At 43.9% G+C, this 12,752-nt stretch overlaps 1 protein-coding gene across 3 annotated transcripts in view; it reads left to right on the forward strand.

Annotated features, from left to right (window-relative positions):
* The window catches only part of PFKP (phosphofructokinase, platelet), an 882,344-nt gene that overhangs the window by 744,341 nt on the left and 125,251 nt on the right, over positions 1 to 12,752 (forward strand). For all 3 annotated transcript variants that reach the window (XM_069648018.1, XM_069648019.1, XM_069648020.1), the window contains 2 exons: positions 7,109 to 7,220; positions 7,480 to 7,579. In XM_069648018.1, coding sequence (XP_069504119.1) covers positions 7,109 to 7,220; positions 7,480 to 7,579 — 212 coding nt within the window. The remainder of the gene's footprint in view (positions 1 to 7,108; positions 7,221 to 7,479; positions 7,580 to 12,752) is intronic.

Below are 12,752 nucleotides of genomic sequence, written 5' to 3' on the forward strand. Positions count from 1 at the left end.
TCAAGCGCTCGTCGGAAGAATGCTCCTATTTCAAAATTCCTTTGGTAGTGCAATTCTTAAAGGGACTCACTAATGTGTTTCCCCCTTACCCATTCCAATTTCCAATTTGGGATCTCAATCTGGTTCTAAAATTCTTAATGTGTGCTCCTTTTGAGCCTTTTCAAAACTTGTCCATTAAGATTACTAACATGGAAAACTGCTTTCCTAGTTGCTTTAATATCTGCTAGAAGAGTGAGCGAATTGCAGGCACTGTCTTCTGGGCCACCCTATACTGTGTTCCATAAGAACAGAGTTGTGTTGAGGGTTAAACCCTCATTTTTACCTAAAGTGGTATCTGATTTTCATTTAAGTCAGAAAATTGTTTTACCCGCATTCTATCCTCCACCTCATCCTACTTAGGAGGATGAAAGATTACACATGTTGGATCCGAGAAGAGCTTTAAGCTTTTACATCTCTAGGCTTTCCAAGCTTAGAGTGGACAACCAACTGTTTATCGGCTACACCGGAAGGAAATTGGGTCAATCTTTGACAAAACAGACAATATCACGCTGGATTGCGCTTTGCATTTCAGAATTCTACAGATTAGCACAAAAAGATCCACCAGAAGGGTTAAGGGCTCATTCCATCAGAGGCATCGCCTCTTCTACTGCCCTTCAAAGAGGTGTTCCAATAAGGTCCATTTGGGAAGCAGCAACTTGGTCTTCACTACACACCTTTTTCAAAATTCTATAGTCTGGATGCTTCCCAGTCTAAGGAGCTGAATTTTGGTAAAGGAGTACTATATTCAGCCATCTAAGGGTATTGAAAAATCTAACCCCTCCTCCAGAGAAATTGTCCATACTGCTTTGGGAGTCTGTCTAAGATGAGGAATACGTTGGAGGACACAATCCATTCAAAGAACAAGATACTTACCAACTGGTAACGTTTTTTCGATTGGATGTTCCTCCAACGTATTTCTCATCGTCCTCCCAGCCTACCTCTCTGTAGATTTTTCCGGGTTATTGCCAACTCAACTCTCGCAAGGCTGATACCTGTCTACCGGCACAATCTACACAGTGCGAAATCAAAGGTGAAAAAGGAAAAACAGAACTGAGGCCAACGGGCGCCGCGCGTGCTACCTATAAACCTGATGACGTCACCCTCGATGGAGCCCTTGGAGGGGCCATCGACTTGACGACATCGACGCCCTCTGCTGAAAAAATTTCCGAAGAGCAGCAAAGCTTGATGGAATACATATAAGATGAGGAATACGTTGGAGGAACATCCAATCGAAAGAACATTACCAGTTGGTAAGTAACTTGTTCTTTGGCAGGAAAAGCTGGAGAAGGCAGAGCTGGTAACATTCCTAGGGACTGTCCTCCGAGAGTGGTGAAAAGAGCACTGAAAGAGAGGGGGAAATTGCAAGCCATTAAGTAATCACCAGTGGGTGGGAAAAGTTGGAAGAGGTAGAACTAACAAGTGATCAGGGGCACTCCTCTGAGCCTGGTGGAACAGGATGTGGTTAATATTTAATAGGAGGATTGTGTTTTTTAAGCAAACCACAACCTACCGACATGGTAAGTAGTGCGCTTTATGTATATATATATATTGAATGAAAAAACTTTAGTTGCAGGGATGTGTGATATCATCATTGTGGTCATAGGCTGTGCAACAGGGGGCACACAGTTATGGTGGCTTTAACTGAATTTCAGGGGTTTTGTTGCATTAAGTTCTCACCTTAACGTCCCTGAAATTAAAGGTTTTTACTTGAATTTCAAGGGTTTTATTACAATGTATTGCTCACCTTAACGTCCCTGCAGCTAAAGTTTCTTTCCTTGAATTTCAAGGGTTTTGTTATTCCATACATAATTAACATTAATAATACAGACCTGCTCCTTAGACGGAAGTGCGCAAGACAAAATAGCACTGGACTTTTAAAAAAGTATGAACCCCAGAAAAATATCCTGAGAGGAAATGTTCCCAAAAATATGCTGGCAAAGTATAAAAGGTGCTCACCTTTAAAACCCAGCAATCTGTCGTGAAATATTCCCTGGAAAACTAAATCCCAAAACGAAACATGTGCTTGCATTCTTGTAAGTAAGCATCTGCACTGGGAACATGACAACCTTAGTAAAGTTCTGGTAGCCAAATACTTGAGCAAGCTTGCCAACCTAAAAAAACCCAAGGGGTTGTGTCTGCCTTCTAAAAGAAAGTTACGCTCTTCACCCGCATGTGTCCTTTACCTGTGCCCTGAAAAGCAGCCGCAAGTAGGTGAAAATAGCTGCACCATTATTCAGGATTGCAAACTCTCTTGTCACATTGTGGGCAAATACTCATGACTTACTTGCCCTCTCATCATTTCCCCTCCTCACCCCCATGTCCGGCTTTCAACAATACTCTGCTTTATGAAGCTGAAAAATACGATACCATAGTGTCACTCAAATATATGAATCCTTATAGAACTAAGTTACGCAAAAAGTGTACAATTGTGGCATTATTCCCCCCCCCCATCTTGACTGCGAGACTACAAATACCAGAGTGCAATTCAGCAAAAGGGAAATAAATTGTCTCTGAGTGTAAAACTTTCAAGGACTGACAGTATCACAGTTCAAAAATTTATAATGGGGATGCGGTGTGTTATGAGATATTTAAAACTTTGAGAACTCGCAATGTTTTTAGGCAATGCGCAGTTAAATTAAATAATTTGCCATGGAGCACACACTGGTTAAGCAGCGTTCTCCAAATGGTACACCCCTTTTTGGCACCATCATTTTGACGCGGGCATATTCCGCATGGGCATTCCACCACAGCGCCTTTTTCGGTGTGCCCTTTTCAGCGAGAAAGCCATTCCGGCGCCATTTTTTAATTTCATTTTTTCTTTTTATAATGTTGCCCAGAGACGGTTTAGTCCTCTTTTTGAATATATGTGCATTGTAAGGGGTAATGTGTGGAGTGAGGGTGTACATATCATCTGAGAGGGTGTACATGCAAAGTGTGTGTGTTTGATGTGAGTGTGTGTTGCACATGGTGTGAAGTTGTTTGTGAGGGATAGTTACATGCAGTTCATAATGTTGCAGTAAATAAATGTGTTTCACGTTTAATACGTGTTCAATTCTTCAACGACGGTGTAATACATGTCCCATCCTGTTTTATAATGTTGCAGTAAATACATCTTTTTCATGTTTAATCCATATTACAAAATGCAAAGTGCCTGCTGGTTCATGCTGCGCCAATTGCGACCTCTCATGCCAAAACATCCTTGCGCCGAGAGGTACCTGCCCAACTGGCTGCATCTAACTGGGCACGGCCAAACGGAACCTGCGGGAAAATGGTCACACCATAACGGCATGCCCCTAACTGGCCATGCTGAAATGTCCTGTCCCTTGCTCCAAGCTTTTTGTTTTATGGCCGGTCTCTTGGTGATTGCTGTGATACATCGCACAACCCCAACTAACCACTTTTAAGCACCACTGGAAACAGGAAAAAAATAACCAGTTACAAGAATAACATATGCTGAGGTACTTTCTGCACCCATAGCGAAAACCAAAAACTGCCACCCATAAATATACACACAGTACTGCTTCGCTTCAAAGTGAGGAAGTGGACAGCCCCCTCAGGCCATGTTGCTGTAACTGGTCTTTTAAATGTTTATCATTTATTAGGCACCATGGCCTGAGGGGCTGGCGTTGTCCTTAGTTTAAAGCTAAGCAGGGTCATTCCTGGTTATTGCATGGATGGGAGACCTGGGTCACCAGTGATTTTCACCCTCAATTTCACTGTAGCTATAAAAATATCTATTATTTTTTAATATGTATAAAACATTGCAGGCATTGAGAACTCCCAATGTTTTTAGTTAATGTCCTGTGTCATTACATTATTTGCCAAGGATCACACACTTTGGTTAAGCAGCGTGCTACAAGCCCCTTGTTTTATGGCCGGTCTCTTGGTGACTGTTTTGATACATTGCATGACCCCAACTACCCGCATATAAGCATCACAGAAAAGGGTAAAAAATGATCGGCTGCAAGAATAACATATGCCCAGGTATTATTGCACCCATAGCGAAAATCAAAAGCTGGCACCCATGAATATACGCACAGTAAGTGCCCACATATTTCAAAATGAAAAACACAAATGTAGTTCAATTGACCTTCTCCTTAGAAAAAAGTGTGCAAGACAAAATAGCATTGGACGTTTAAAAAAAAAAGTAATGAACACCAGAAAAATAACCTGAGAGGAACTCATTCAATAAATATGCTGACAAAGGGCCTCATTACACGGTAGGCGGTGGCATGCCGGTAAAATACCGGTACCGCCTTGGTGGAAAGGGGAATTACCGCCCTATTGCAAGGTTGGTGGGGCGGTAATTCCCCCTTCCCCCATTGCCCTTCCCCATTCCCATTTTTGGCCCATAGGGCATAATGGGAATGGGGAAGGCGCTAATTACGGTCCCACAAATTGCGGTACCGTAATTAGCTCCCTGGCCCCTTTGCGGGTTGGTTTTTAACGCCTGCAAAAAGCAGGCGTTAAATTCTCCAACCCGCAAAGGGACCTCGTGGTAGGGCGGTAAGGGTTTACCGGTACCGGTAAAATACCGGTACCGATAAACCCTTACCGCCTACCGTGTAATGAGGCCCAAAGTATAAAAGGTGCTCCCCTTTTAATTGAGCAATCTGTAGTGAAATATTCCATGGAAAACAAAATGCCAATATGAAACAAGTGCTTGTAGTCTTGTGGGTAAGTGTCTGCACTGGGAACATGATAACCTGAGTAAAATCCTGGTATCCAAATACTTGAGCAAGCTTCCTCAAAAAAAAACAACGGATTGCATCCGACAGCTGAAAAAAGTTATGCTGTCCACCCACGTGTGTCCTTTACTGGTGCCCTGATAAGCAACCACAATCAGGGGAAAATAACTGCACCAGTGTCCAGGATTGCAAACTCTCATGACTTACTTGACCTTTCATCATTTCACCTCCTCTTCCCCATGTCTATCTTTCAACAATACTCTGCTTCATAAAGCTAACTTCAAAAGTACACATACCATAGTGTCACTCAAATATATAAATCCTTATAGAACTATGTTAGGCAAAAGTGTAAAATTGTGGCATTATTCCCGCCATCTTGACTGGGAGATTACAAATACCAGAATGCAATTCACCAAAAGGCAAAGAAATTGTCTCTGGGTTCAAAACTTTCAAGGACTGACAGTAGCAGGGTTTAAAAAAAATATATAATGTGGATGCCATTTGTTATGAGATATTTAACACTTTGAGAACTCACAATGTTTTTAGGCAACGCGCAATGAGATAAAATAATTTGCCATGGAGCACACACTTTGGTTAAGCAGCATTCTCCAAGTGGTACACCCCTTTTCGGTGCCACCCTTCTGGCATGGGCTGATTTGGCACGTGCAGTCCGTCCGCTGCTGCGCCCTTTTCGGCATGAAAGCCATTGTGGTGCCGTTATTTTGGGGCGAGCGATGTTTGGACATGGCTGACATTGCAACCACATCTAAATGCTCTCATGCTAAATAAGATCACAGGACTGCACTGAAACAAACCTCGCCACCTTCCACTTGCATTGCTTTTCTTTTAATTAAATTAGTTAAATAAAAAAATAAAAAAACATACAGCCTCGAATACTGGTATGCCAAAGTTCAAGGCCTAGCATTTAACCACTAGGCCACAATAGCTTGGTGCTTTATGGGACATACATTTCATAGTTAGCCTATATTTTTATATGTTCAATGATAAAAGGCTAGGTATGAAACTTGTGAAAATCCAAACAATAACATCGTTGCATAATGGCTAAGTGCTGCGTCTCAAACTCCTTAAGGCCAGGGTTCTCTGATAGCAATGTTCAGCATAAATGAGATATTTTTATTTCATTTTTTCAGGTTCATAAAAATGCAGATTCCGTGTGTTATGAGATATTTAAAACTAAGAAAACACACAGCATTGAGGATCGTGGACTGTCTGCCGTCCAAGCAGTAACCGGGACCGACCCTGCTTAGTTTCAAAGCGTGAAAGGATTCAGCCCCCTTAGGCCATGTTTCTTTAAGTGATCTTCTAAGGGGGGGTCCATATATTAGGCAACATGGCCTTAGTGGGCTGACCCCTTCCTCACTTTGAAGCTAAGTAGGGATCATCCCAATTACTGCAGGGATGGGAAACCCACTGTTGCTGTAAAAATACCTGTTTTTATAGCCGAGGCTACAGAAAGCTTTGTGTTGCAACCCCAGTCCCTGGACCCCCTCCAACTCCTACATTTCACTCAGTGCTTTCTAGCCATCCCCCAACCTCTACGCTGATGGCATTTATATCTTGTTTTTACCTGAAAATAGCTTTTTACTGTGTTTCATTTTCCCATAACCTCAGCTAAACCCTCGAATATCTCTCGCATCAAGAGAAAAACAAGATGGTGGTTGTTTCATTTCTGAAAACCATGATCCTGCAATGCACCATGGGAGATATCACTATAATTTCTGGAGAAAGGGGCACCCCTTTCTCCGTTAGAATTTTAAAATAACTGCATCATGGAAAAACCCTGAACCACGAATAGCATGCAAGTCAACGCTTTGTGCCCGAGTTGTTTTGGACCTGATCCAAATCCATCCAGCGGTTTGGGCTGTGTGTTTTGGCAAAAATTGACCTTTTTGTCTATGGAAAAATGAAGGGAAGTAGGCTACACTTTTGGAGAAAGAAAATGTTTTTGAACACTTAATAACTTTTTGATTTCTTAACAAATCTTTACGAAACTTTGCTGTCTTGGGGGGCCCCGCAGGCTTTCAATCACTTTCGAGCTTTTGGCCAAATCCGTTACTGGAATCATAAGATATTAACAATAGAATTTTGATTGCTCTGTTTGACTTTATGCAGTAAACAAAAGTATTAACACAATTGCTCACCTTTGTAAGTATGCACAGGCAATAGAAATAATGATCACTTTTCCTACAGTAACATTTCACCAGTTTCTGTAATGCCTCATATTTAAGAATATAGCTTCTGTTCTTAATTGCAAGAAAGATTTCCTTTTCTTTCTGTTATTTTTGCTATCTGGTGTTGATGTGTAAAATGGAGCCTAGTTAAGTGCTTATATTTGCTATTATATAATCTTTCCCCTTTAGGAATGAGAACTGCAATGAAAACTACACAACTGACTTTATCTACCAATTATATTCAGAGGAAGGGCGGGGCGTTTTTGATTGCAGAAAAAATGTCTTGGGGCACATGCAGCAGGTAAACATATTTTCTGTACTGCGAACAACGAACATTGTAAATATATCCCTTATTGACCGATTGTTTCGTCATGCCTATGAAAAAAGTTACACTTTCTTGCAGATTGAAAGTGTATTTTTATGCAGAGCCTACAACATTACTGCCTATTTGGAAACATCTGTAATACAAAAATCCTTACGGTACACTGATATTAACAGGCTTAAAACGTCATGTTTCCCACCATTGTTTATTTAAAAATAACCACACATATCTTTAACAGGGTGGAGCACCATCTCCATTTGACAGGAACTTTGCTACGAAAATTTCAGCAAAAGCTGTTCAATGGATTTCAAAGAAACTAGAAGAGACTTATAAACAAGGTACTGGACATTTAATTGCAATAGATGACCATCTATTCTGATAACCTTGGCAATGTCTTTATTAAGTGCACTGGAAATATTAGCCCTAACAGTTGCTTAACCATTAACTGATTTTCTTTAATGATTTGAAAAATCTCTCTCTTTAAATCTCCTCTAATGAAAATAAGAGAAAATTGAGATATTGTTTTATTCAATGTATGTTATTTATTGAGTGGTTCCTAGCCGCAAGTCAAGTTTCAGTTCAAAACGTAGGACGATTGTTCTGATGGAATGTGTGTTGTAAAACGCCATTGTTTTTTTTGCCTACCAAACAACATGCTCCCTTTACATCAGTAGTGTGTGTGAGGTGTAACCTTGCTGCAAACATGTATTTCGCACTTTAACACAAAACAATCCCTTCCAAAACTGGCCCCATTCCGTGTGCACAAACCGTTTCGAAACACAGGACAATGTTATACATCTTTAAAAGGCGAATGTAGGCGGTGCACATTTAGGGAGGTATTATGCACAGCATGACAGAACATACCTAAGAACATACAGGCCCCACAAGGAGGAGCAGGCTGACAATAAAGTGCCGAGCGCAAGAGGTGGAGGGGGAGAAAATGTCAACAACAGTGAGCATTGCAAGAGGTGAGCTGTGGGGGCTCAAGAATGAGACATCAAGAGGGGGTTTTCACCCCCTCTGCCAGGATAGAAAGAGGGTGAGTGGGTGTTCCAGTGACATACTCTTGATAATGGAGCAGGGGAGCGTGAAGGGTTTTGGGGCTGGGATGGTGTCCCCCCAGAGAAAAGAGACGCAAGAGGGAAGGTGGGCAGTGGAAATGGAGCAGTAGACATACATTACGAACTCCCATTGTGCAAATAACAGAGTGCAATGTTAATTTCGAAATAGATCCATTTCTGTTGCAACATATAAAATTGTGAAGATCATATGGTGTCTAACGTCAACTCTAACATCTGTGCAGGTTACTTTAGGAGGTTGGTATCACTGGGGCAGTATTCCTTGAATCCTTTCTTTGAGATCGCTCTCAGACCTTCTCTCCCTCCCATTGGGTCTGTGTCATCGCCTCTTACCTGTGGGGTGCCTCAGCTCAGCAATATCTCTCTTCATTTTAATATCTATGCCTTGCCCCTTGCCAGCCTTATTCACTCTCATGGCTGCTGATTCTATTCATATGCAGATGACATTCAACTGATCCTTAGAGTGGATCAGAATCCAAATCGGCAGTCCTTCTGAAGGCTTGCCTTGCTGCCATAGGTGACTGGATGAATAGCAACTGGCTAAAGCTAAATAGGGACCAGACTGAAGTTCTGGTCATTGATCTGTAAGCCGTATGCCATTTGATCCAAGGACTCCCTTGTTCAATCTCGTCGACCGCTTTCGTTTTGCCCGAGAAAGTCAAGGCCGCCAACGACTGAGGAGAATCCGCTGGTGGGTTTCCTGCTTTCAGAGACGCCGACGACGATGACGGTCACATCCCATTCGCCGATGCCAGACGCCGACGACCCGACGCCCTTGCTGGGCCAAAGTTCTTCACTGACTCTTTGCGGCAACGAATCATCGTCTGCGAGGTGCACCGTACGCCTCCCCTGGTGCAGGACGTTTTTGACCACTCATCAACGAGCACCGCAAGGGCCAAAGCTGCTGCCTCAACGACAACGTTCACCTTTCCTTCATCTCTGAAGTTCGAGGACCCGTGGCTCCTGCCTGAAAAGGAGTGCACTCAAGAAGGGCCTGTCGATTCCCCGACGAAGAACTTTCCAACACAAGGTACATTTGGGTTGCAGAAGTATAGAAGAAGATAAGACTTTAATAGACAATATATGGACTGAGCTTGTAGTACATGTTCATTTACAGGTTGCCCAGGTGGGGGATCCTCATACAGAACTGTGCCTAGGGTTATGGGACCAGTATTCTGCCAATTGTCTAACCAACTTGTTTTCCTCCTAAATCTATGGTTGATATCGTTTTGCTGTGTTGATTTGTTTGCTATTTGAACTGTGTACAGTTGATGCATTTGAATGGAATCAGAGTAATTGGGGTATCACCTAGAACTGTATATATTTACTATTTTAGAATTTCCGGGGTCAAAGTGTATTATCGTGATTATATATATAACCTTGAACCTTATTTATATAAAGACTGTGTTTTACCAACATAGTGTGTGGACATTCATTTGTGGGTGCTAGGGAACTACACTGTACTTAAGAACCAGTTTGCATCATCTGATAAGCTAGGAATTGATTGCTCGTCCAAAGCTACCGTGATAGAGAATCTTGGCTGGGTCCTCTGTGCCTCTCCTCTACCATATAGAGAGCAGGAGTACAGACACCCCACCTCCAGTCTTTACACTGGTGGCAGCAGTGGGATGCTTATGGTTTTAAGAATCGGGGTGTAACCTTGCCACTTACAAAATATCTACACTTTTTTAAATTGAGGTTTAGTTGTGTACAAGATAACTACATTACAAGCCAGGGAATTAGACTTTGAGGATAAATCATGGGCTGAGCTGATAGCTGCCCTGGTGGACTACCAGACTGATTGTCAAGCGCTTGAAGAGGGGGATGTAACCAATGAGTGCCCAATGAGGGTGTTGTTCAATCTTATTCTGGGAACGCCACCGTTCCTGCTACCTCTGTTTCGACCTCCAGCAATGTTTCTTCAGGGGATACCTTGTAACTTGAATTATTAAGTATTTGAATATAAAACGTTGGAAATAGAAGCTGAGCTTAAGAAAGAGGAGTTGGCACAAGTGATCCTTAAAGCCGGAGATCTGGAACTAAAGGATAAGGACCTTGAACTTAAAAACAAGGACACTGAATGTCGGAAAATCCAGCTCGAGAAAGCTCGAGTGCAGACTTCAGCAAAACCAGTTGAGAGTGTCGGGTCCCCAGCCACCAAGTTTATGAAAGATTTGGTGGATGTGTATTTGCAGGGTTCTGATATCCTCCAATGGATTGAAGCGTTTGAGATGGCTTGTGGAATCCGTGATGTTGATAAAAGAGATTGGGCTAAGTGTTTGTTACGCCGAGTGCCTCAGACTGGATATGACTGTATTCTGAAACTGAGTGTGGAAGAAAGGGGTCAGTATAAGTGCATGAAGTCTGCGTTGATTGCCAGGTTTGGCAAGACATCTACCCAATACCTTAAAAGGTTCAGGGAATTTAAGAAACGAGAGAATGTGTCTTGGGTTGACTGGGTGAGTGCTGCGCACATGAACATGATGGGGTGGATTGATGGTTACAAAGTGAAAACGTTTGTTGAATTGTCACACCTTTTGTTTTTTGAGAATTTTTGGAAGACTGTTCACCGGAGCTGCATCAGTATGTTGCTGACTAGAACATTTTGGACCCCTTTAAGCTGGCCAGACTGGCTGACAAGTGGGTCTCCCACCAGGTGTCTCCTAAGGACTCCAGTGGGAAGGACAATGACAAAGAAAATAGGACCTCTCAGAAGACTGAGGAGTCCCAGAAGCAATCACAGTCGAGTAAACCAAAACCTTCCTCTCCTAAGACCCAAAAATCTAGTGGGGGTAAGTCCTATGTAGGTGGGAGTAAGAGTAGTGGTCCACCTGCTGCAAAGCAGGCTCCCAGTGGTCCCAGTACTGTACCCCGCATTCCTGGCACTTGTTGGGACTGTGGGGTTCTGAATCACAAGGGGGACCCCAAATGTAAAGGTAAGGAACTTGGAGTCCAGGCTGTCAGCCTGACCAACCTTTACCCCATGCCTGAGATGGAGGCCACTGTACTCCCCTCCTCTACAGGGATCACATTCAGTGCTGATGTAGAGATTTTCTTAGTGTTACTTGGGGCCTGGGACGAGTACACAGAAGTACTGGCGACAATCCCACAGAACACCTGTAGGTTTTTGAGAAGTGTCCTCTTGAATGGCCAGCCTTCTACTGGCTTGAGACACACTGGGGCGAGCATGACAGTGGTGGACAGGACCCTGTTCAAGCCAGAGGACTATGTAGGTGCTCCTCTGAGAACCACCAGGTTAGCGGGTGGGCCTCCCAAAATATCGCCTGTAGCCTTAGTCAATATCACGATTGGAGACAAGACAGTGAAGCTTCCTGTCCTGGTTCAGGACAACGTGCCCGCTAACATTTTGTTGGGAAATGATTTGGTGGAAATGGGGATGATCACGGATGGTCTACCCATGGGTGCTGCGGCAGGTCACCCGGGTCCGGCTGCGAGTCCGGTGGTCCTGCCGACGAGGAAACCCAAGGCACGATGAAGAAGGAAGAGCAAGAAGGCCGCCTCTGCGAAAGGCACCCCTTCTCTTCCTGCTGTTCCTGCAGCACCCATTGGGATTCATGCTCCAGACAGGCTGAATCCTGTGGTAAACCCAAACTCAACTCCTGAGGGAGACGAGACAGAAGACCCTTCTGCGGGAGAGGTGCTCAACCCGGAGGACCACCCTGACCTTCAATAGCTGTTGGCTGAAGGGGGACCCTCCGGGGCGGACTTCAGTAGAGGTCAGAGAGAGTGCCACTCTCTCGAAGGTCTGAGGAAACAGGCCCTGTCCCAGGGACAGGGAGAAGTGCCTAGGACATTCTGGATATATTGGGAGCGTGAGCTCCTTGTCAGTGAGCCCACTAAGTCTGAACCTGGTGCCCTCAAGCGGTTGGTGGTACCCCAGGTTTACAGGCCCTTCCTGCTGCAGTTGGCGCATGAGATGCCCCTGGCTGATCATCTTGGTACCAAGAAAACTAAGCAGAGTCTCTGTGCCCACTTCTACTTGCCCCGGATGGGAGTAGAAGTTGAGTCCCACTGCAGGACCTACCCAACTTGTCAGTTGTCTGGCAAGACTGGAGGCAGTGTCATTGCCCCACTGCAGTCATTGCCAGTGGTTGGCACATGATTTGAGAGGGTGGGCATCGACATTGTCAGTCCCCTTGACCCTCCCACGTCAAGTGGACATCGGTTCATCCTGGTCTTGGTCGATCATGCCACCAGGTACTCTGAGGCTATACCCCTTCAGACGGTTAATGCCAAGGTCGTTGCCAGGGCTCTCCTGGGCATTTTAACCCATGTTGGATTCCCTAAGGAGGTTGTCTCTGACAGAGGATCCAACTTCATGTCGAGTTACATGAAAACCATGTGGAAAGAGTGTGGGGTAACCTACAAGTTCTCCACCTCTTACCATCCTCAGACCAATGGTCTGGTTGAG

This window comes from Ambystoma mexicanum, chromosome 2q, assembly GCF_040938575.1.
Source record: "Ambystoma mexicanum isolate Mex_15411 chromosome 2q, UKY_AmexF1_1, whole genome shotgun sequence".
Taxonomy (NCBI): Eukaryota; Metazoa; Chordata; class Amphibia; order Caudata; family Ambystomatidae; genus Ambystoma; species Ambystoma mexicanum.